The sequence below is a fragment of the Rhodotorula toruloides genome, assembly GCF_000320785.1.
Source record: "Rhodotorula toruloides NP11 unplaced genomic scaffold Scaffold14, whole genome shotgun sequence".
Taxonomy (NCBI): domain Eukaryota; kingdom Fungi; phylum Basidiomycota; class Microbotryomycetes; order Sporidiobolales; family Sporidiobolaceae; genus Rhodotorula; species Rhodotorula toruloides.
Window position 1 is genome coordinate 156703 of NW_015622974.1, and position 22907 is coordinate 179609.

The 22907-nt window shown below is 62.9% G+C and overlaps 8 protein-coding genes across 8 annotated transcripts; 6 read left to right on the forward strand and 2 right to left on the reverse strand.

Moving 5' to 3' along the window:
• Positions 1 to 396: 396 nt before the first annotated feature.
• Positions 397 to 9236, forward strand: RHTO_01590 (multi-sensor hybrid histidine kinase; the record flags this gene model as incomplete). Its single annotated transcript, XM_016415271.1, has 12 exons — positions 397 to 4536; positions 4605 to 4704; positions 4762 to 6124; positions 6186 to 6646; positions 6708 to 6880; positions 6940 to 7344; positions 7405 to 7515; positions 7574 to 8017; positions 8079 to 8397; positions 8456 to 8829; positions 8888 to 9079; positions 9144 to 9236. The coding sequence occupies 12 exons, from the start codon at positions 397 to 399 to the stop codon at positions 9234 to 9236; spliced, it is 8175 nt and encodes a 2724-aa protein (XP_016272649.1).
• A 225-nt stretch (positions 9237 to 9461) lies between these two features.
• On the forward strand, positions 9462 to 11236 carry RHTO_01591 (integral membrane protein, DUF1295 family protein; the record flags this gene model as incomplete). The annotated part of the gene is made up of 5 exons (XM_016415272.1): positions 9462 to 9568; positions 9628 to 9719; positions 9887 to 10085; positions 10150 to 11013; positions 11077 to 11236. The coding sequence occupies 5 exons, from the start codon at positions 9462 to 9464 to the stop codon at positions 11234 to 11236; spliced, it is 1422 nt and encodes a 473-aa protein (XP_016272650.1).
• A 411-nt stretch (positions 11237 to 11647) lies between these two features.
• On the forward strand, positions 11648 to 12036 carry RHTO_01592 (zinc finger, C2H2-like domain containing protein; the record flags this gene model as incomplete). Its single annotated transcript, XM_016415273.1, has 3 exons — positions 11648 to 11731; positions 11795 to 11894; positions 11966 to 12036. The coding sequence occupies 3 exons, from the start codon at positions 11648 to 11650 to the stop codon at positions 12034 to 12036; spliced, it is 255 nt and encodes an 84-aa protein (XP_016272651.1).
• A 118-nt stretch (positions 12037 to 12154) lies between these two features.
• Positions 12155 to 13201, reverse strand: RHTO_01593 (NmrA-like domain containing protein; the record flags this gene model as incomplete). The annotated part of the gene is made up of 4 exons (XM_016415274.1): positions 12155 to 12453; positions 12513 to 12612; positions 12676 to 12902; positions 12964 to 13201. 4 exons carry the CDS (start codon positions 13199 to 13201, stop codon positions 12155 to 12157), a joined length of 864 nt encoding a protein of 287 aa, XP_016272652.1.
• An 868-nt stretch (positions 13202 to 14069) lies between these two features.
• On the forward strand, positions 14070 to 15526 carry RHTO_01594 (uncharacterized protein; the record flags this gene model as incomplete). The annotated part of the gene is made up of 7 exons (XM_016415275.1): positions 14070 to 14122; positions 14185 to 14194; positions 14255 to 14311; positions 14373 to 14465; positions 14552 to 14776; positions 14842 to 15186; positions 15260 to 15526. The coding sequence occupies 7 exons, from the start codon at positions 14070 to 14072 to the stop codon at positions 15524 to 15526; spliced, it is 1050 nt and encodes a 349-aa protein (XP_016272653.1).
• A 2196-nt stretch (positions 15527 to 17722) lies between these two features.
• RHTO_01595 (uncharacterized protein) lies at positions 17723 to 18962 on the forward strand (the record flags this gene model as incomplete). Its single annotated transcript, XM_016415276.1, has 6 exons — positions 17723 to 17749; positions 17811 to 17969; positions 18056 to 18280; positions 18355 to 18660; positions 18741 to 18770; positions 18837 to 18962. The coding sequence occupies 6 exons, from the start codon at positions 17723 to 17725 to the stop codon at positions 18960 to 18962; spliced, it is 873 nt and encodes a 290-aa protein (XP_016272654.1).
• A 309-nt stretch (positions 18963 to 19271) lies between these two features.
• On the reverse strand, positions 19272 to 19829 carry RHTO_01596 (ribosomal protein L36 family protein; the record flags this gene model as incomplete). Its single annotated transcript, XM_016415277.1, has 2 exons — positions 19272 to 19283; positions 19374 to 19829. 2 exons carry the CDS (start codon positions 19827 to 19829, stop codon positions 19272 to 19274), a joined length of 468 nt encoding a protein of 155 aa, XP_016272655.1.
• Positions 19830 to 20103: 274 nt separating this feature from the next.
• RHTO_01597 (NADH dehydrogenase (ubiquinone) Fe-S protein 1) lies at positions 20104 to 22773 on the forward strand (the record flags this gene model as incomplete). The annotated part of the gene is made up of 6 exons (XM_016415278.1): positions 20104 to 20281; positions 20362 to 20393; positions 20509 to 20600; positions 20686 to 21964; positions 22024 to 22611; positions 22681 to 22773. 6 exons carry the CDS (start codon positions 20104 to 20106, stop codon positions 22771 to 22773), a joined length of 2262 nt encoding a protein of 753 aa, XP_016272656.1.
• Positions 22774 to 22907: the final 134 nt, after the last annotated feature.

Sequence of the window (22907 nt, forward strand, 5' to 3'; positions counted from 1 at the left end):
CCTGAGCTCGCCTTCACTCTCCCGCTCAGAGGGACTCGCCTGAGCGTGAGCACACCCTCCTGAGACTGCTGCCAACAGCCACTCGCACCACGACCAGTCCCGACTCGGCAGACGCACCCTTCTCGACCCAACTCCCGCCGTCACCTCGAAGCGAACCCGCTCCTCACACCCGCCCACCCGCTTCGCAGGACCATCGCAGCGCGCGACTCACCTCAACTACATCCCAAAGCGCACACGAGCATCAAGGGACACCCTGTGAGTCGAGCGATGAAACGGGACCAGCGACGCGAGCCGGACAGGACTGATCAGTCCGCCCCTTGCAGGTTTCTCGCTCACGAGTCCGCGTGCGCAGGCTTGAAGGGAGCGTTTAGTTGAGGAGCACAGAGGGGAGCATATATGACTGCTGGAGAAGAGCCTGGGGGTGGGGACCATCCTTCTCCTCCTCGCGCCGCCTCTCCGACACCAACGCCCTCGACCTCCTCTCACCGTCCTCGGCCGCCTCCTCCCTCCCACTCCACAACCTCCACCCGTCCCCGCCCGCCTCCGTCCCGGCACACCTCCTCTCACCACTCTCAAATCCACCGCCTCCCGCCCTCACTCGAACACTTCCTCTCCCTCTACCCACACCCAGCATTCGCTCTCCGCGCTTCAGCGCTGTACGACGCGCTCGTCTCTCGCCGGAACCCGTACGCTCCGCAACCGACTTTCTTGGCGGGCGGGAACGAGGCGAGTAGTATTCCTGGGTATGGGGTTGAGGCGACCTCTGGAACTGGTTTGGGAAAGGAGGGGGAGGAGGGGGAGAGGAGGAAGAAGGGGAGCAAGTTGACTGCGCGGGAACAGTACGAAGGCGGTGTCGAGGACGAGAGCGATGGGAGCGGGGCCGAGGCAGAGTTGGCGCGCGCGATGGCCGCTACGACGCTCGTTGACGGCGGAGCGACGAGTCCTACTGCGGTGCCGGGCGACGAGAAGGAACTCGCGGCCGGCTCAGCGTCGGACGGATCGTCCATCTCGGCAGCCGCCTTCTCATCCGCCGCCGCCTCTGCATCCCTCGCGCCCCCCTCCTCCGCACGCTCGACACCCTCTTCCGCCTCCGCCTCCGCGTCAGCCAGTACCGACTCCTCCACCGCCCCTGCCCGCGCCTCTTCCTCAACCGGCACCGGCACAAGTACCCGTCAAACAGGCGGCACAGGCAGCGCAGGATCCGCAACCCCATCCGGCGTCGCATCCCGTCGCTCCGCAGACGCAGGATCCAACCTGCGCGCGCACGCTCGAGCCGAACGCATCCTCGCCGAGACGTTCGACGCATCACCTTCTTCTTCGTCAAAGGATTCGCACTCGAGCGGCGGGAGGAAAGGGTTGGTCGCGAGTGAGTTGTTGGAAGGTGGTGCGCAGAAGAGTCATGATCCGTCTCGGACGGCTGAGGGGGCTGTCAAAGCGATGTATGAGCAGCGCGCGCAGCGCGAACGGGATGAGAAGGAGCGTGAGGAGCGCGTGGCGGAGAGGGAGGAGGCGCTGGAGGATGAGAGGAGGGAGAGGGAGAAGAGGGAGTTTGAGGGGGGCGAGAGGTGGAGTTGGAGGAGGGAGATTGAGGATGGGAGGACGGCGGCGGCCGAGGGGAGTGTAGCCGGGACGCAGGCGGGTTCGAGTGGTGGTGCGGCGAGTACGGGAGCTGGGTCAGGAGGGAAGTCGACGAGTGGGTCGGGAGCGGGTGCCGGTCACGGAGCAGCGCCGGGCGCAGAGTCGTCGTCGAATCGAGGCAAGGGTCTCGCGCTGAGGGACCTCCTCACGCCCGTCTGGCGCAACGGCAAGTGGAAGGAGATGATGGCGATCCGCGAGGACGCCAAGACGCAGCGCTCGTCCGCTCGGATGCAGACCTCGGCACACGAAGCGGGCGGCGCCGGCGCTCCTCCGTTCGACAAGTCGACTTCGCATGGACCTGCGCCGAACGACCGCGATTCGGTCCAGGGCGACGAGGAGGAGATTGAGCTGATTGCGCTCCTGTCCCGCGCGGACGCGCAGGAGTGTCTCGCGATGCTTGCCAACGTCGTCGAGCCGCTCGATCCGTCGGCAAGGTCCGAGGAGCGCAGACAGCGCGAAGTCCCGCTCGCCCAGCTCAACCACACCGTCCTCCTCGAACTCAACTTTCCCGAATCGAGTATCTACCGCCACCCGCCCGGCTCCAAGTTCTTTCACCGCCACTCGAACAGCGACGTGCAGCACCAGTCGAGGGCCGAGTCGACGCCTACGCAGGGCGTGCCTTCGGTCTACCAGTCGATGCAGCGACGACAAACTTCTTCCGAGCAGCGCAGCGCGACGCATGCGCCTGGGACTCCTCCGGCCGTCCCGATCCTCCCGCGAAACCCGCCTACCGATCGTACCATGCCTGTCTACTCCCAGACGAACGCCTACCAGACACCGCTCGCGGGCTCGTCGTCCGACGGTCCGTCGCGGGGACCAGTCTCGTCCTCGACAGGCGTTGGACTCGGCATTCCCGGCTCGAATCGCACGTCCGTCTCGACAAACGCCTCGACCTCGCCTTCTCCCGGACCGAACGCGCCCCCCTCGAACCAGAACCCGGCAGTTCCGCCAGCACACCACGGCGTCCAGCAAGAAACGAACCTCCTCCGTCCGTTCCTCCAGCTCGTCGCGACGCTGCACGAAGAGTCGGACCTGGTCATTGTGACGAGTATTCTGGCGAACATGCCTCTGCCCGTGTCGGTCACGGGGTCGCCGGGTCAGAAGGAGCGGGAGCAGGAAGAGGAGAGGAAGAGGGACAAGGCGGTGAGGCGCGAAGAGAGGAAGGTTGCGAGGGAGGCGAAGCGGGAGGAGCGGGAGAAGGCGGAGGCAGATTCGCGTGAGGCGGAGCAGGACAAGAAGAAGGAGGAGCCGAGCGCCAAGGTTGACCGGGTCTCGCCCCTGCCGCTCCCGAGGGGGATGGTCGACGGAGTCGACGGCGGCGAGAACGGTGCCGGCTCGAACTCGACATCGGCTTCGAGCTCGCCTCGTCAGTCGTCGAGCAACAAGTCGACGCCGTCGACGTCGTCCGCGCCCTTCCCGCAAGGGTACAAGCCGTCGCGACCTCCACTCGCGCAGCGAGGCACGTCGTACTCGAGTCTGTCGGGTGCCTCGTCGTCCGGCTCGACCGTCATCGGCACAGCTCTCAACGCTCCACCCATCCCTCGACCCGCCTCGCCTCGCTCTTCGACAGACCCCTCGCCTCCGCGCAACCCGGATCAGCCACTCCCTCCCGCCTCTGCCGAACCGACGTACCACAGTCGTGGCTTGTCGGCTCCGCTCCAGACGCCCGCCATCTCGGACGAGCTGAAGGAGCTGTGGGCCGATATGGACCGCAGCGGGACGTTCAAGAACGAGCCTCCCGTCGGTTTCGTCGAGGAGAAGGAGAGTCGCGCCGCGATTCGACGACGAGGAGTTGGACCGTTCTCCGTCTCGAGTCAGCGCGACTACGACAACGAGGTGCGAGAACGGAAGTGGCAGCGGAGGGAGAAGAAGCGCGAGCGGGAACGGCAGCGGGAGAAGGACGAGCGCGATGCGGGTCGAGGGGAAGGCTTGAGCGAGCTTGCCGAGCTCGATGAGCCGATTGAGCACGAGGACGAGGATGGGAAGGCGCTCAAGCGCGAGCGGGAACGCGACCGCGAAGAGGGACCGGAGGACGAGGACGGCGTCCGTCGCCTTGACGAGGAGTCGGAGGATTCGGAGGACGCCGAGGATGGGGAGGATAGCGAGGATGGCGAGGACCACAACGATCTCGACCGCCTGCGACGGCAGACCCGGACAGGCTCGACAAGCTCGGCAGGTTCGGCGCACGAGCGAGAAGAGGCGCGACACGCGGCACGGGCGGATCAGCCAACGACGCCGCAGGAGATTGGGCCGTCTCGGTCCATCTCGCAGCAGCGCCTTCGGTCCGAAGACGCAGGATCCGCTACGGGCTCGCAAACGTCGAGCGTTTCGTCCGCCTCCTCTCGCGCCTCTCGAGTGTCGACCAGCGTTCACCCGCCCCGGCTCGCAGGCGACGCGGGCCTTGTCGTTCACGAGCTTCCTTCGGCCGCGGACGTCTCAGGCCGCACGAGCCATACCTTCGACGACCCCTTCCTCAACACCATCGCCCAGACACCCTGCGGCCGCCTCATCATCTCGGTCGACTGGTCGCGAACGTCTCTCGGTGCCATCACGACTTGGGGCGCCGAAGTTCGCTCGCACATCATGTCGATGCTTGCGTCGCCGTTCCACACGGCGATCTGGCTCGGCGAAGACAGCGTCCTCCTGTACAACGACGCCTACTCGCGCATCCTCGGACCGAGCAAGCATCCGGCTGCGATGGGCAAGATGGGCGCCGAAGGCTGGCAAGAGATCTGGGAGACGCTTGGCCCGCTCGCGGCGCAGGTCATGCTCGGCAAGACGATGAGCTTCTCCGACCACTGCAACTGCATCTACCGCAACGGCATGCTCGAGGAGACGTACATGACCTGGGCGTTCATGCCGGTACGAGCCTCAGATGCCTCGATCATCGGTTACACGGTACGTTCGCTTTCATCGGCCGCTGTCACACTTTTCGCGGGCCTCGGGCTGACGTTCGTGCGTTGCAGAACCCCTCGTTTGAGACAACGGCTCGAGTTATCGCCGAGCGACGCTTGGGCACCCTTCGCGAGCTCTCGCAGCTCACTCAGCTTGCCAGGACGACCAAGGGTACGTAGAGCGGCTTGTGCCCTTTGCCTCCGCCGCTGTTGACGCGTTTGGCGCCAGATTTCTGTACAAAGGCGCTACGCGGGATCGCCAGCAACCCGCTCGACCTCCCCTTTGCGATACTCTACTCGTGCGAGACGACGAACATGACTCCCGGGCGTCGCACGAAGGGCAGCGCCTCGACCGAGTCGAGCGGTCTCAAGCAGTCGTCGCAGCCGGGCGAGCTTGCACAGACGTCCACCGGCATGGACGGGTCCTCCACCGTCGCCCGCGTCCACCTCATTCTGCAGGGTGCAGTCGGAGTTCCGAAGGGCCACCCGTCTGCTCCCGCCGAAGTCGACGTCCTGATCGACACGCAGATCAGCCAGGACAGCAAAGCCGGCAAGTCGAACGCCTCCTCCGCGTCGACCAACTCGACGAACGAGGACAACTCGACTTCGACCGTCTGGCCGTTCGTCGAGGTGCTGCAGTCGCATCAGCCCATCTTCATCAGCGAGCTCGGCCAGCGATCGCAGGGCTTCGAACGCCGCGGCTGGCCGGACGACGTTCACCGCGCCGTGGTCATCCCGATCCGCGTTGAGGGCGCGGCGGTGCCCAAGGCGATCCTCGTCGTTGGACTAAACCCTCGGCGACCGTGGAACTCGGTTTACGCCGTCTTCCTCAATCTCATCACTCGCACGCTATCGACCGGCCTGCTCGGCATCGAGGTTGCGGAAGAACAGGCCCGCAAGAGCCAGGAACTCGTCGAGCTAAACGACGCGCGACAAGCGTTCTTTTCGAACGTCTCGCACGAGCTCCGCACGCCGCTCACCCTCATCCTCGGTCCACTCGAAGATGTCCTGCACTCCAAGGCGACGAAGCTCGACGTCGACGACCGCGAGAAGCTCAATGTCGTCCTCCGCAACGCTCACCGCCTGCTCAACATGGTCAACACGCTCCTGGACTTCAGCCGGCTTGAGAGCGGCAAGATGAACACCAAGTACCGCCCGACGCTTCTCGGGCCCCGAGTCGTCGAATTGTCGAACCTGTTCCGAGCGGCGATCGAGCGGGGCGGTATCGAGTTCAGCATCGACTGGACGTCGGACAAGTACGCGGAGTCGAACCCGTTCTACCTCTCGGACGAGATGCTCGACAAAATCATCCTCAACTTGTTGGGCAACAGCTTCAAGTATTGCTTGGCCGGATGGATTAAGGTCAAGGTCCGCTTCACGTCGAGCGAGGGCTTGATCTCGATCTCGGACTCGGGCGTCGGCATCAAGGAGGAGGACTTGGAGACGATCTTTGAGCGGTTCGCCCGCATCGACTCGAGTGCCCGTTCGTTCGAAGGCACCGGCATCGGCTTGTCGCTCGTCCTCGAACTCGTCAAGGCACTCGGCGGCAAAATCGACGTCGAGTCGAAGTTTGGATCAGGTTCGACTTTTACGTGCGTACTGCGCCAAAGTCTCCCTCCCGCCTTGGTTGCTGACCTCTGTCACCCTGCACAGAGTCCGGCTACCCCGCGGCTATGCGCACCTGCCGCAAGAAGCCGTCGACCACGAGCCTTACGAGTCGATGACTCTTCCTCCTCGAGCTGCCCAGAGTCTCGCCATCATCAACGACGCGGCCGCCTGGCGCACTGTCCCGAAAGACGGGCGCAGGCCAGACGGCGGCGCTGAAGGCGACTCGGACGGTGGCGCCGCGGAACGTCCCGCGGACTCGGCGAAATCCGTCTCCCCGACTCGTCGCGCCTCTGACCCAGAACCGGTCCCCAGCGTCTTCAACCTGGAGAAGCAATCGACAGTCTGCTTGGTGGTCGACGACAACGCTCAGCTGCGCGCTTTCATCAGCAATACCCTTTCGAAGATGTTCACGGTCGTCGAGGCGGCGAACGGTCGGGAGGCGCTCGACTACGCACTCAACCACCCCGTCTCGATTGTCGTTACCGACCTTGCGATGCCCGTCATGGGTGAGCAACGCTTGCTTCGTCTTCGCAGCGCAGGGCTTTGACTGACGGCCTTTCTCTGCAGGTGGTCGCGAGCTACTCGCCGCCCTTCGGAAAGACCCGAAGACGTCCCTTGTCCCGATCATCTTCCTCTCCGCCCAGGCCGGCTCAGAGGCACGCGTCGACGCTCTGCTCCTCGGCGCAGACGACTACATCGTCAAGCCGTTCCAAGCGCGGGAGCTTATGGCTCGTGTCAATGTGCGTGCATGCCTTTGCCCCTCTCTTCCGCACCTGCTGAAGCCGTGGTGTGCCCGCAGGTCCACCTCCAGCTCGGTCAGATGCGCAAGGAGCTCGAACGACGGGTCACGGAACGCACAGCAGCTCTGCTCGAAAGCGAGAAGAAGCTGAAGGAGCTGGCCGACCAGCACCAGACGCTCGCCCTCGTCTCGCCCGTCGGCATCTTCCAAACCGACCGCGAAGGCAACATGGTCTTCGTCAACCCACAGTTCTATGTCATCTCGGGACATCCCGAAGGCGTTCCTCACACCGAATGGCCGAACGACATCTGGCCTGATGACCGGCCCAAGGTCGAGAAGCTCTGGTCCGATGCCATCTCGAATTGGGCGCCCGACAAGCATGCATCGTTCGAGTACCGGTACAGGAAGGGCAATTGGGCGCAGCTCGAGATCCGCTCGTTTGAGAAGGGCTACATCGGCTCGATTGTGCGTTTCATCTCCCTCTCTCCTCCTCCGGCTCGTGCTGAGCAGACTTTCCCTGCGCAGACCGACATCACCCATCAGAAGGAAGTCGAGGCGTTCCACGTCAGCGAGGTTGAGCAACGAGCGCGCGACGCGGAGGAGAATCGCAGGAACACGGAGATGTTCCTCGACATGGTGCGTCGCCCTTATTCGGCATGGCCCTTCTATCGCGAGGCTTACGCTTCTTCTGCAGTCCTCGCACGAGCTCCGGAACCCGCTCAGCGGTGTCTGGCAGAACGCCGAGGTCGTGGCGGTCTCGCTCGAGAAGATCACGCAGTGGCTCGACGACCTGCGACACGGCGGCAAGACTCTCGACCCGCCGACGCTCGAAGAGATGCACGAGGAGATGCTGGAGAACCTCGACGCCATCGAGAGCATCCAGATCTGCGCAAGCCACCAAACCCGCATCGCCGACGACATACTCAACGTCTCGAAGCTCAACATGGGCTTGCTGACAATCAACGTTGCGCCCTTCGATCTCGTTGCGGCGGTCGGCGAAGTTGTCAAGACGTTCGAGGTCACCTCGCATCAGCAGCACATCCAGCTCAGCGTTCAGCGCGGCGAATCGCTCGACAAGCTCAAGGTCGACTGGATCGTCGCCGACTCGGGCCGCATCAAGCAGATCCTGTACAACTTCGTGCGTTCGCTCGAGGCTGAGGGCTCTGAAACGACGAGACTGACGCCTTGTTGGGCCGCAGCTCACGAACGCCCTCAAGTATACCGCCGACTCGCAGCGCAAGGCCGTCACCGTCCACCTCGATGCGTTCGAGACCGCGCCCCCGACTCCTTCAAACGCAATGCGGATCGCTTCGACGGACCAGTCTCTCGAACCGCCGCCCGACTGCGTGTGGTGCATCGTCGGCGTCGAGGACTCGGGCAAGGGCTTGACGTCTGAGCAGCTGAAGCTGCTCTTTTCGCGCTTCAAGCAGGCGAATCCGAAGACGGACCAGTACGGCGGATCGGGCCTTGGTCTCTACGTTTCGAAGAAGCTTGTCGAGCTGCACCGCGGCTTCATCGGTACGTATCTTCAACTCTTCGCTCTCGACCGTTCTGACGTGACGCGCTCCGCTTGCAGAGGTCGCCTCGGAGCCCGGCAAAGGTTCGACCTTCCGCTTCGCCATTCCTGCCTCTCGTGCCCCTCGTCCTGCCTCCTCCTCAGTCTCGCCGCAGCCTCACGGCCTCGCACTCGGTCCGAAGCGTCTCAAGCGGCCAACGAGCTCGAGCGGCCGCGCCCCGACCGCGGCGATGCAAGCTCTCGCTTCGGCCAGCGCGACTTCGCCGAGTCCTACGTCTTCGACCGGCTCGCACCCACTGAGGGTTCTCGTCGCCGAAGATAACCTTATCAACCAGAAGGTGCTCTTCCGCCAGCTGAAAAACGCTGGGTACGACGTCACGCTCGCGAGCAACGGCAACGAGGCGCTCAAGCACCTCGAGGAGGACATTGCGAAGGTGCGTTCTCTGCAGGAGCCTGCCGTCTCACCAGTACCTGACGCACGTTTGATTACAGCCACCCGCCGCTCAATTCGAGGTCCTCCTACTCGACATCGAGATGCCCGAGAAGCGCGGCGACGAGGCGGCGCAGATCCTGCGGCAGTGGGAGAAGGACGGCAAGACGTCGCGCCGCTACCCGATCGTCGCCCTCACCGCCAATGCTCGTGTCGCTCTTACCGATTCTTACCTTGCCGCCGGATTCGACGACGTGAGTACCCGCTCGCTCTCACTCTGTCCTCCCTCCCGCTGACCTTGTCCGCTTTGCCCGGCAGGTCATTACCAAACCTTACCAGCTCCAGGATCTCTTGACTCGCATCCGCAACCTCGTCAGCCCTACACGACTGCACCAAACGGCGTCGACCTAGTTTGATTCCCTGTTTCCCTTCCCTCCTGTTGTCTTTGCACGTCCCGCCGCGTCTGTATAGGTTTCCGCCTGTCGTCTTGGGTTGTCTGAATCATCGAGCATGGTCTATACACGCCACCAGCATTGCATTCGTTGTAACTCGCAGTCGATCCCGATTCCCTCGCCGTCGAGTGTCGCTCTTGCCTTCCTTCCTCTCACTCGCATGCCGCTGGTGCCGCCAGACAGGATGCTCAAGCTCACACCGCACCACGCTACGCACTCGCTCTTGCCTGCGATCCGCTCGTTCGCTGCCGATGCACCTTCATCGTTCCGCCCCGCCGACCTGCGGACGTGGTGCGCCTTCCTCCTCGCCCTCTGGAACGTGTGCAAGGCTGACCGCAGCATCTTACTAGGTACCTCGATCCAAAGACGGACCCGCTGCACCCGGCGATCCTGTTCTGCACGGGCATCTCGGTTGTTGTTTGGCTGCTGGGCGAGATCACAGGTGCGTTCGCGCTCTCCTGCTGGGTGGGAGCGGGTTGTGGGAGTTCTACAGGGGTCTAGCACCTCGCGCGGCTGTCCCCTGCCGTCCCAAACCCGCCTCGTCGCCCGCTTCTCCCGCTCCACCACCTTCCTCGGATGACGTACTGACCTGCCATCTCTCGCTCGCAGGCAACGTCTCGCAAGTCGACCGCCTCTGGACGACTCTGCCGCTCGTCTACTCGGCGCACTTCACGTTCTGGCCGTACTGGTCGGGCCAGGTCTCGCATGTTGCTCAACTCGACCACCGGATGCTCCTCGTCTTCGCGCTCCAGTGCTGCTGGAGCGCCAGGTTGACGTTCCAGTCTGCGCGACGCGGCTTCCTTGACCCGTGAGTACCGCCCTCGCGGACTTCGAGTGCAATATGCCCCGAATTGACATCTCCCCTCGTCCAGCCGCTCCGAGGACTACCGCTGGCCGCTCGTCCGCAAGGCAATCCCCAAGCCCGCCTTCAAGCTCCTCAACCTCGTCTTCATCGCCTTCATCCAGAACTTCCTCCTCCTCGCCGCCGAACTCCCGCAATACCTCCTCCTCACGCACTGGCAGTCCTCGTCCGGCCACATCTCGACCCTCGCCAAGCTCAAGCCTCATCACGCGTCGACCTCAACGGTCCCGCTCAACATCGCCGACGCTCTGCTTGCCGTCACTTTCATCACGTCGCTCGTCTTGGAGATGCGTGCGGACAACCAGCAGCAGACGTTCCAACGGTTGAAGCACGGAGCTCTCGACAAGCAGAGGAAGGGGCAGCAGATTACGGACAAGGAGAAGAAGGCGATTGAGCGTGGCTTCGTTGCCGAGGGACTTTGGGCGTGGAGCAGGCACCCCAACTTTGCCTGCGAGCAGACGACCTGGTACCTCCTCTACGCCTTCACTGTTCTCCCCTTCCTCCCCGTCACCCAGTCGTTTGCCTCGCACCCGATCTCGACTCTCCGCTACCTCCTCACGCCGTCCTTCCTCCTCTCGCACACTCAGAAGCTCCTCCTCAGCCTCTCCGACTCGCTACCCTCGCTCGATTCGGCCCTCACGTCGCTTCAACACCCGCTCGTTTACCTCCGCGCGCACTCGTCCCACCTGACGAACCACTCGTTCCTCCGCTCCGAGGCTGCCAAGGTTCACCTCGAGGCGCTTTCGGCGTGGAACACGATCAAGAGTGACGAGGGGCACTTGTGGAACTACTCGATCATCGCGCCTCTCACGATGAGCGCGTTGTTCTTCTCGAGCACGATGTTGACGGAGCAGATCAGCGCGAAGAAGTACCCGTGAGTCTGCCCTCCCCTCCTCTCCTTGGAGTCCTCTTCGCATTGCTGACTCCCACATGACAGTCTCTACAAGCAATACCAGAAGCGCGTCGCCAAGTTCTGGGCGCCCCTCACGCCGCTCAAGGGCATCTACCTCACGCTTTCCGGCGGACGCAAGAACCGCGTTGAGCGCCAGATCTGGGGCGGAGGACTCGATGGCGGGCGCAAGATCAAGCAGATTTAGGTGGTGCTCGCATTGATTGGCACAGCGGAAGAAGCGGAGAGGAGCTTGACGGAGGAAAGGGAAAGGACGGGGACGGAGGAGTTGGATCCCGAGGACGCCTTGATTGGAAACGCAATGTACAGAATCGTGTTGTGCTGTTCCTTTGACCGTCACAAGCCTCGCAGCGTCTCGCCGCTCGCCTTGAAGTCGTCCTTCCCAGGTTCTCCGCTTGTCCTCGACTCTCGCTCGCTCACACTGCTCTCGCTTGACCTGCTTCCTGTCGAAAGCCACTTCCTGTGTCGATCTGCGCACATTCTAGCCCTCGCAGCACCTTTCCGCTCACCGCTCTTCTCTGACGCACTTCGTCCGGCGAACTTCTGGCTTCTCCGCTTCACTCCTCCTGCTTTCCGGCTCGACGCCCACGCAGACGCCATGAGCTCTCAAGCTGCAGACACCCTGAACCCCTACACCTGCCGCTGGCGCTACTGCACAGAAGCGTTCTCCTCATCAGCCGAAGTGCGTTCCGTTCGACTGTCCTCGCTGCACACGTCGCAAGCTGACCTATCACGGCTCGCACAGCTACGAGACCACGTTATGCGACACGTCGACGAGTCGGAGCCGCAAAGGCCGCAGCCTGTACCGACGCAGGGAGGCGAGGTCAGCGAGGAGGACCGGCCAGGTACGTCGAGCAGTTGCTTCCACTCGGTCTGACGATAAGTTGGCGTGCGCTGACGCCCCTTGCGCTCACAGCACCTCACGGCGAGCAGAGCTTCCCTCAGTTGCGGGAAGGAGCGGTCCTGGAACCGGCGGACGGGCAGTAGCGAAGCGGTCTCTCGACGAATGTACTCATAAGCTGTGCGCACAATGACGGCGAGAGGACAGCTCATTAGTCGGTACCAAGGGGAGACGTCTAGATATATGAAGAGACGGACGCGTCCGCTACTGCTTCTGTTGATCCCGCAACCACTGCTCGAACGACTTGAGCTTCGGGAACTCCTGCCTGAGCTCTGCGATATCCGTCGAGTAGCCGACGTCGTGGAACCAGCGCATCATCTGCTTGAAGTCGTGCGGGATGAGCGCGATGACGGCGTCTGGCAACCATGCCTTCGAGACGCGGCGGCTGAGGACACGCGAGTAGGTCTGCTGGACTTCGCGCATCGTGAGGGAGTCGCTGGCGAGGTCGACGTGACGGCCGGCGAAGCGAGACGAGTCGTTGAGCATCTCAGCTGCGACGTAGCCTGTGCGAAGCGAGCGTCAGCGCGTGCTGCTAACGAGTTTAGGAGCGTCGGAGGCGCACCAATGTCGTCCGTTGAGACGAGCTGGAGCTTCTTGCCCTTGAGCGCGGCGTCGAAGAAGCCGAGCGCCATCGTGAGTGCAAAGCCGCCCTCCGTCGGGTACTGGGAGCAGCAAGAAAGTCAGCAGCATGCTCTTCCTGCTCAGAGTGAAGCAAGAGGACGCACATTGTCGGCAAAGGCGACTGGCGCGACGACAGCGTACCGCAAACCGCTCGTCTCGAGCGCCTCCTCGATGATCGCCTTGGTCTCGAAGTGAGGGATGCCGATCGTAGGTGTAGCGTTGGCGACAGACGAGAAGACGAGGAACGGGAGTGAGGCGCGTTGAGCAGCGGCGATGAAGTTCTTGCCTTGCTGGTCTTCGGTCGGCTGGCCTTTCGTCGGGAGAGTCGTGACTGTGCAGGTCCAGAGAGTGAGCCCTGCTTCGTCGCGCAACTCAACGGAAGCTGAACGTACCAAGGAAAGCGGAGGCGACGCCGACGAGCGCATCATCGAGGCTGGCGGAGTCGGTTAGGTCGCCCTTGACGACCTCGATGCCCTGGTCCTTGAGCTTCTGCGCGGCGGGGGAAGACGGGTTGCGCGAGAGGGCGCGAATCTGAGGCGGATATGGGAGCGCTTGGAGGGCGCGGACGACGGCTGAGCCTTGCTTGCCGGTCGCGCCGACGACGAGCGTGACGGGAGAAAGGGCGGGCATCGTTGCTGGTTGAGCGGGCGAGTGGGAGGGGCCGGGGAGAGAGTTGAGAAGGGTGTGTCGAATGAAGGAAGAGAGTGTAGCAGCTCGTCTGCGCCGCCTTAAAGCGATTGAAACGCTCTGTCATCCTGAGTAAGCGAGTCGGGGAGAGGGAAGAGGCGAAGCCCGAGGAGTGAGAGAGCGGGCGGGCAGCGGTGCGGCGGGCTTCACCAAGTCAGAAGAACTGCTCGCGACGTCAGCAAGTGAATCGAGCGCATACGAGGGCGTGATCAGCCGTCGAGAGGGTCGGTGGTAGGAGGGAAGACGAGGAAGTCGTCGGTAGCCATCGCCCCCGCGACCTGGCGCCGAGTGACAGCACTCATCGCTTCAGAACCACTTGCTAGCCCTCTACCCGTGTCCTACATCGCCCCAGCATTCGTCTACACCGACTTCTGTCCCGCGACTGATGAGGATTCGAGGAGGGCGAGGAAGGGGGGAAAGGTTGTTGAATGGTCGCGAAGCGGGTTCTCCAGGGTCAGAAAGTCCATCAGCGAGCGACTGTTGACTTCAAGCAGCGCTTAGAGCGGTGAGAGCGAGTTGTCGAGGTCAGCTCCTCGTCGTCCCCTCCTTCGCCTCGAGTACAACCACTCGCACGCTTGTTGCGTGGCTGGGACTGCTTGCGACTATTCAATGGAAGTGTTCGAGCCGAGACACAGGCCACGAGCGATAGCACAGGCACATCTGCATGCTGGCGATGTGCCTGTGCTCGTCCTCGAATTCGCATGCTCCGCGGACTCTCCGTTGACAAGGCTGGTGTCTCGTATCTCGCCGAGCTGTTCCTTCCTGTTCGACCTTCCTCTGCTTGACGGCCTGCTCTCACAGACTACCAGTCATGAGTCACGAGGATGCAGCGCACCTTCCAGCAGACGACCTGCCGCTCTTCGCGTCAGGCAGTCCGGCCGTCGCTCTCCAGACGCAGAGCTGATGAGCGGAACGCCCGCCGGCAGCATTCTGCCGGTATGTTCCCGCGCTAAATCGAAGCTTCGGCGCTGCTGACAATCCACCCCTGAGCCGCAGCAACTCAACGATGTACCGTCCGGTAATCTAGTGAACAATGATGGACACGAAGCGACAGTGCGGAGGATAGCTCAATATACGGCTGCGGACCGTGGCTGACGATGCCTGTCCGCAACAGTTCAACGACGCTGCGACAAAAGTGCTCCACCGCATGCATGTCGACGACGACATCAGGGCGCATCTGCTCGGCCGGTTGAGCCTGCTCTCACCGGTTGCGAAAGACGCCACTGGTCAGTCTTGGCTCTTTTCCTCGTGTGGGATGCGTCCGCTGAGCTCAACGGGGCGTTACTGTCGCAGCCTTCGCTCGATCGGATCCTCGTCAACGCCGAACTGGGAGGACGCTATCTCCAGCTTCTCCGGCACTTCCACACCGCCGTCATGCCCAGCGCTCCCAACGAAATCGACCGGCGCCGGCAGGAATTCCAGGAGTCCGTCCCGTTCTCGTTCTTCGCCTCGCTCCCGCTCGACCTAATCGACGCTATCGCACGAGAAACCGTCCGTCCTCGACAAACGACCGAACTCGTGCGCCGTCCTTCCGTTGCTTGCGACGTCTGTCTACTGATACGCTGACGATTGCTCGAGACCAGCTGCACGCCGAATCGATTCTCCGCTACGCCGTCCTCGACGTTTACTCGAGGAAGATTGGCGAGATCCTCTCGCTCTTCACGCAAGACCAGACGAAGCGCAAGGCACTCCAGCAGTGGCGTGACGAGTACCTCGAGGCGTTCGAGGATGCGATGCGGACGAGCTGGATCGGTGTCGGACCGCCGCAGGAACACCGTTCGAGGGTCTGGAGCTCCGGGGCTGTTCAGCAGTACTGGCTGCGCTACAAGGGGGTCGTGCAGACGGATTGGGCGCGGCTGGATGCGGATTGGGTTCGGCTCGTGACGCTGTTCTGCGACTCGAAGAGGTTGCCAGGGATCGAGGCCGTGGTGCGTGCGACGCATCGTCATCCGCTGTTCCGTGGGCCGCCGAGTAACAATACTGACGGCAATCCCTGCACAGCTGCCCATACACTCAATGATATACACACTCGTACGGACGGATTGCTTCGTCCCCGTCTATCGACCTCCTGACTCATGCTTGCTCGCACGCAACAGCACTCTGACGTGCACTCCCTCTCTCGCATCTCGCTTCGTGCTGCGCGGCGGTACGGGACAACTCAGCGTGCGTGGGTGGCGGAAAGGGCATCGAGGGCGTTCTAAAACGGCGGCTTCCTCTCCCTCTGCATCCCCTCTTTCTCTCCCTCTCACGAAACCCGGAAGAATGTAACACTCGAGCTTCGTTCAGCATCACGCAGAGGTTTCCACGGCGAGCTGAAGCTTGCAGGCGGAGCGCTCGACCTTCGCAACTCGCTGTTCAGTCGCATGTCGCCCGCTAATTTGTCGCTCGCTCCGCATCGAGTGCTGAAGCGCGCTGTTTCATCAGCACACGCAGCTATCGCCCTCACCCGCTCCACCCCTCAATCGCTTCGACCTCGCCTCCGCCGCCCTCGCCTCTGCCGCCCTGGCCCTCTCCTCCCTCATGACCCTCATCTTCTGTTCCTCACTCCAACCCCGCCCTCTGGTGTTCCCTAACCGGTTAGGACGGACCCCTCCCAGCCTCGTTGATCCACCCGAAGAGGAGGATGAGGAGGAAGCCGCAAGTTCACTCGCTTGAATTCTCCCTCATCCCCTCCTCTGCCTTTCATTCCTTCCCTTCCCTTTCTCCCTCTCCTTTACCTTCGCGCAATGTTTACGCGCGTCTCCTCCTCCCTCCTCTATCTCTCTTCCTCTCCGGCTCCTCGTCCAACCCGCCCGGCATGCGGGCCTGTCCACTCCAGTCCTCCTACAGGCCTTGCAGTAGACTACGAAGCCAGCCGGTAGCATGTTTGGCCGAGATCACGTGTATTGCTTAGCTCGGAGCGGTCGAGGAGGAGGTGGAAGGCAGACGGTGATGGTCGGAGGGCGAGGGTCGAAGGGTGAGGGTCGGGACAGGCGGTGTAAGTCGACTCGAGGAGTACCTTTACGAGCGCCCGCGCGCATGCCGCGAGAGCAGTAGCCCCGGCGTCGTACGCGCCTCGCACCGACTAGAGAGGACAACAAGCTCTACCTCCCGATGACCTCCTCCGCATGGACGGACAAAAGAGAGACCAAGCTTGGAGCATACTTGTCTGCGCATTTACCACATGCGTCGAGTCGTCCTAGGCGAGTAAGCCAGTCTGCGAGAGGGGAGAACCAAGCTGATCCAATGCCCTCGGTAACCGGTGGAAGCAGCGGGTTCGTGAACCCCACGGTGGATCGAGAGTCACCGTGGGTAGTGAGCGTAAGCATAGCTGAGCTCGACTCGAAGCTGTCGAGAGTCGCGGCGGGAGGAGGTACAGCGACAACGGGTCGACCGTAGCTGTCGTCGCAATCTCAGGCTGGGCGACTCTCGCCACCGTCACACACATAGCCTGACATCCGTTGACCAGCCCTCGAGTTGCCTCAGCGCCTGTCTCCACCGACTTCTGCCCTCCGACTGATGAGGATACGAGAAGGGCGAGGGAGGACTGCCCACGGGTTGGCCGAGGGCGATGTACACTCGGAGGGGCCGTACGATCGTTTGCATGCAGCTTCGAAGCCTTCAACAGCATTCAGCGCGGCGTGAGTGAGCTGTCGAGGCCAGCTTCTCCAGCTCCCCGTCCTTCGCCCCTCCGCCACCTCGTTCACAGCCGCTCAAGCGCTGCCTGAGCTTACGCACTTGCGAAGAATCCCATCTCCAATGCAGCCGCCATGGCTTTGAGCTTACAGCGACACGCATGCTTCTCCAACGCTCCCTCCTCTTCTTCGAATTGAATGGGCGAGCGCCAACGCTACCGATGCGTGCTGGCCTCGGCTGACATCTCGAGGAGCGTGACGCCCATGCCGGTAACGCGCTGGACGCGCTCCGAGCAGGATCTCCTCGACACCCGCCTCGTCCGCGGACCCTCCGCTGACGGCGCTCCTTCTCTCGCTTTCTTCTCCTCCGCCAATCCTCCGCCTTAGCTTTACTGCCCAACAAGTCGACATTCAATGGCTCACGATCGCCGCCCGGCACCACCTCTCGTCGTCGCTCTTGGCGGCCCTGCCCAGGCTCTGGCGCCTCTCCTCCTGAACGGCTCGGTCAATCCGTTCCCGTCAGTCGAGGATGTACGAGCTGATCTGGAATGCCTGAGACGAGTCGCCCGCGTGCGCGGCCTCGAGAGGGAGCTGCACAACGAGCTTGAGGCGTGCCATCGCCGACTCGACGAATTGGGACGAGTCTGGATTCCTTCACGGCTGGCGGTAGCGCAGGATGAACTGCTCGAGCTCGTTCTCCTGGTCATGAACTCTCGAGGCGAGCACGACCTAGGCGCTGAAGGAGTGCGTTTTGTTTCCAGCTTGCAGACTCGTACATCCCGCTCCGGATCTTACTGACGCTTCGTCTTCGCTTTGACAGGCGCTGAGGGACGTGTTGTACCGGCCAGACATGTTTCTGCACCAGCGGGGCAGACTCGTACGCTCGTAGTTCGGTCCGAGGCCGTCAGATCCGCCCCACTGACACTTGACCTGAGCAGACGAGAGCTCAGTTCGAAGAGGTCTTGTCGCGGCTGTCTTTGAGTGGCTTCGACAAGCCAGACCTGAGGATGGCGGTCGAGCCGCTGACGGAGCACGCGAAGGAGGCGTTGTTCGAGCAGCTCAAGTACCTCGACGAGTCGGTACCCGGCCACCGCCTGGTGAGTACGGCGACTCTGCGTCTTCCTCAGCATCTTGGCGACATTGTCCGCCAGTCAGCGCTGACTACGAGCCGAACCTCCCGCAGCCTCCGCCAATGACCGTCCTCGCTCACGCCGAGATCGGCGGCAAGTACCTCGAGCTCGTCCACGGCGTGCGCAACAAGATCAAGTCTAGCGAGCGTTTCAGGGAAGGCGCTTTGATGCGCGACTTCCAGCAGGCCTTGCCCTTCACGTTCTTTGCGACGCTGCCGTTGGAGTTGATGGACGCGTTGACGAGAGAGGGGACGTCTGCTCGTGCGGGTTCTTACCTCGTGGGTCTCCTTCTCTCTCTCTCAGCTCGCCCGAAGCGCACAAAGGACTAAATAACGAGATTGGGCTTTCGCAGCGCAACGCGACACTGCTCCTTCGCGAAGCCATCCGCTCCGTCTACAGCCGCAAAACAGTCTTACTCGTCCGACTCTTCCACCTCGACTCCTCCACATTCGAAGCTTTCACAAGCTGGGCCAAAGAGTTCCGAGAATCGGTCGGCCAGAGGTTGCCGCAAGCCGAAGAGGGCGGAAAGATTCCGCTGGTGTACTGGCAGGAGGTTGGGGATGTCGTGAGGGCGGATTGGAAAGCGTTGGAGAAGGCGTGGGAGTGGGTTGTCGAGCAGTTCTGCGAGTTGGGACGCTTGCCTGGAGATGAGGAGCTGGTGTGTCTTTGCCTCCCTGGTCCGGTCCTCGTTCTCTCGCTTCCCTTCTTTCCGCTCACGCCCTCTCTTCGCCTCGGCAGCTCAAACTTCACTCTCACCTTCCTGGCTCCGTGCGTCGCAGCCCCTCCTTTTTTTCCCTCTCTCCCGTCAACAAGCTGATCCCTCTCTCTCGACAGCAGCGCCGTCTCCTTACCTCCCATGCCGACATGCACTCTCTCTCCCGTATTTCGCTTCGTGCAGCGAGGTGGTACGGGACGAGTCAGCGGGCTTGGGCGGCGCGGATGGAGGGGAGGGGACTTTGAGCGAGGGACAGACAGGCGGCTTGCGCCTGGGCTTTGTGTAGAGGGTATGGACGCAAGGCAGGAGCTTTCTGCGGTCTCGGGTACTCCAGCGTCAGCAATTTAGCCCGCAGCGAGAGGAAAGAGAGCTTCGGACTCTCTCCAGCTTTGCTCGGCCTGCTTTTCCTCGCTTCGAGGCGCCATCTCAGCGAGCCCACCACAGCACGATGTAGGTAATGTCGAAGGTCTGGTTGCGGATGTGACTACATACAGGATACAGAGGGAAAAGGCGAGGCGAGAAGTGCGAGGTGGAAGAGGCTCGGAGGTCGCCATCTATCCCTGGCGCTGTTCCCCGATGGATCGCGAGTATCAGCGCCTGCTTCTGAAGCCGCACTAGTGCAGTCTGAACTCGCTCGAAAGCCGGGACAAACGCACCTGCTTGTGCTTGGGGTTGAGGTCGCATAGGATGAACAAGACGCCCTGACGCCTGACGCTCTTGCACCCGCTGCACAGCTTCTTCACCGAGCTCCTGACCTTCATGCCCCGCTCGCCTGCGACGGCGTTGGCAGCCGCCGCTGTCGGCCTCACAGGCGCGCCGATGATTCCACTCGAGCCTGCGATAGTCCGGGGCGCACAGCGCGCGCAGCCGCAGCCGCGCGGGTGGCTCGCTGCGTTTGAGCCGGCGACGCTGGCAACACCACGGGAAGAAGAGGAGGGCTGGGAGGGAGTAGGGACGGTCGAAGTAGGCGCAGTGCGAGGGGCGCAGCGGGGGCAGGTGCAGCGAGCCGGGTGGGATGCGGGGGTGAGGAGGGTCGAGAGAGGGCGTGCGAGAGCGTGCTTGTGGGCGGCAAGGGCCCGCACGAGCGGTGTGGAGCGGGTGAGGGCGTGCATCGTCTGGCCGGGGAGGAGGACAAGGTCATCAGCGAGAAAGGCTCGCGCGCGGCTGGGACTTGCACGTGGTGCGAGAGACGCTGTTAAGAGAGTCAGTAGTGATACTCACAGTGCTCCTGGCCGGGTGTGAGTGGTGAATCGGAGGGATAGCGCCGCCTCTCCATTGGCCTCATCCTGGTCGCCACCTTTCGCCGTCGAACAGCTCGCTTGCGTGTGGTGTTGTCTGGTTCCGCGACTCGCACAGGCTAGAGCACACCCACACACCCTGCCCACCATGCTCCGCCTCTCGCGGCGCATCCCCGCCAGCTCGCGCAACCCCCTCGCCCTCCTCGCCTCGTCCCGCGCCATCCACGCAACGAGCAGGGCCAGCGCAGACGTCACGCTCGAGATTGACGGCGTACCGGTCACTGTACCCCAGGGAACCGCACTCATCCAGGCGTGCGAGAAGGCCGGTTCGTCCCCCTCGTCCTCCCTCATCGCTTTCGGCTCGAGGCAATTCGCTGACCGCGACTCTGGTGCACGCTGGTAACAGGCGCCACCATCCCCCGATTCTGCTACCATGACGTGCGCGCCCTTTCCCCCCGGCGTCAAGTTACCCGAACCTGCTCTCCCTCTCCTGAGAGTTCGGGTTCGGCACGGGGGAAGACAAGCACTGACGCAATTCGTTCGCTCCATGCAGCGCCTGAACATCGCCGGCAACTGCCGCATGTGCCTCGTCGAGGTCTCGCCCGGTCCCCCCAAGCCTCAGGCTTCCTGCGCTCTCCCCGCCATGTGCGTTCGTCTTCGAGGAGGGCGCTAGGGTCTCTCGCCTTGAGCCTTCCTGCTGACCCTGCTGGTCTCTGTTGACGTCGCGCAGGCCTGGGCAGAAGGTCAAGACCAACTCGCCGACGGTGCACAAGGCGCGCGAGGGCGTCATGGAGTTCCTCCTCGCCAACCACCCTCTCGACTGCCCCATCTGCGACCAGGGTGGCGAGTGCGACCTGCAGGACCAGTCGATGCGGTACGGCTCGGACCGGACGCGGTTCCACGAGATCACGGGCAAGCGCGCGACCGAGGACAAGAACCTTGGCCCGCTCATCAAGACGTCGATGAACCGCTGCATCCACTGCACCCGCTGCGTCCGTTTCGCAAACGAGGTTGCCGGCGTTCAGGACCTCGGCACGAGCGGCCGCGGAAACGACATGCAGATCGGTACCTACATCGAGAAGACGATCAACTCGGAGATGTCGGGCAACGTTATCGACCTGTGCCCCGTCGGAGCGTTGACGTCCAAGCCGTACGCGTTCGAGGCTCGCCCGTGGGAGCTCAAGAAGACCGAGTCGGTCGACGTCCTCGACGCTGTCGGCTCGAACATCCGCGTCGACTCGCGCGGCCTCGTCGTCATGCGCGTCGAGCCCCGCCTCAACGACGACATCAACGAGGAGTGGATCTCGGACAAGACCCGCTTCGCGTACGACGGTCTCCGCACCCAGCGCCTCAACACCCCTCTCGTCCGTGTTGGCGACCGCTTCCAGCCCGTCACCTGGCAGAACGCCCTCGGCGCGATCAAGGACGGCCTCGCGTCGTCCGGCGCAAAGGGCAACGAGATCCAGGCTGTTGCCGGCTCGCTCGCCGACTCCGAGTCGCTCGTCGCGCTCAAGGACCTCGTCAACCGTCTCGGATCGGACAACACGGCTCTCGACCAGCCTCTCGGCCAGGCTCCGCCCGCACACGGTGTCGATCACCGCGCAGCGTACACCTTCGGCTCGTCCATCGCCGGCGTCGAATACGCCGACCGCGTCTTGCTCATCGGCACTAACCCTCGCCACGAGGCTGCGATCCTCAATGCCCGCCTGCGCAAGACCTGGCTCCGCAACGAGACCGACTGCGCCCTGATCGGCGAGCAGTTTGACTCGACTTTCGGCTACGACCACCTCGGCGCGGACGCCAATGCTGTCCGTGATGTCTTGAGCGGCAAGAAGGGCGACTGGGCCAAGCAGCTCAAGGAGGCCAAGCGCCCCATGATCATCGTCGGCTCGGCCGTCACCGAGCACGAGGACGGCGCAAAGGTCTTTGCCGAGGTCGCCAAATTCGTCGAGGCCAACAAGGACAAGTTCGTTACACCCGAGTGGACTGGCTACAACGTCCTCCAGCGTGTGAGTGGCGCGCGCTCATGCGTTCCTGCCGTGACCTGCTAATGCCGTCTCACCCGCAGGCCGCCTCGCGGACAGCTGCGTACGACATCGGCTTCGTTCCCTCCGCCTCGGCGGGCAAGACCAAGCCCAAGTTCGTCTACCTCCTCAACGCCGACGATTTCTCCCCCTCGTCGATCCCGCGCGACGCCTTCGTCGTTTACCAGGGTCACCACGGCGATGTCGGTGCGCAGTACGCCGACGTCGTCCTCCCCGGCTGCGCCTACACCGAGAAGAGCGTCACCTGGGTCAACACCGAGGGACGCACTCAGCTCGGTCGCGCGGCTGTCCCCCCTCCCGGTGCCGCAAGGGAGGACTGGAAGATCATCCGTGCGCTGAGCGAGGTGTTGGGCGAGACGTTGCCGTATGACGACACGGGCGCGTTGAGGGACCGCATGTGGGATGTCTCGCCGACGCTCGTGCGGTACGGCGAGCTCGAGAAGCCGAGCAGCGTGTTGGAGGCGGTTCAGGCGCTGAGGAAGCAGGGTGAGAGGGAGGCGGGCAAGAGGAACGGGCTTGGCGGACGGAAGGGCGAGTTCAAGAAGTTGTTTGACAGCTTCTACAGGACTGACCCCGTCAGTCGGAACTCGGTTACGATGGGACAGTGTGTAGTGCGTTGCCGTCCTTCCTGCCCCTCGCTACGAATTTCGCTGACCATTTCGGCTGCTTCACCCGAGCAGAAGACGTTCGAGCAGGGCATCGACGGCGTCGAGAAGCCCGTCATCGGCGACGACGGCATGGCGCAGGCTGGCCACCACCCTGCACGAGCGTAGACATCGTCCATCGTCGAGTAGACCTCTCCCTTTCTTCGTTTCGTCTTCCCGTTTCCTTTCCCTATTTCGGCATGATTAGCGCTGTCTGAAAAGCGATTCTGTACACATTCCGCACGCTCTGTGTCCCCTGCGAG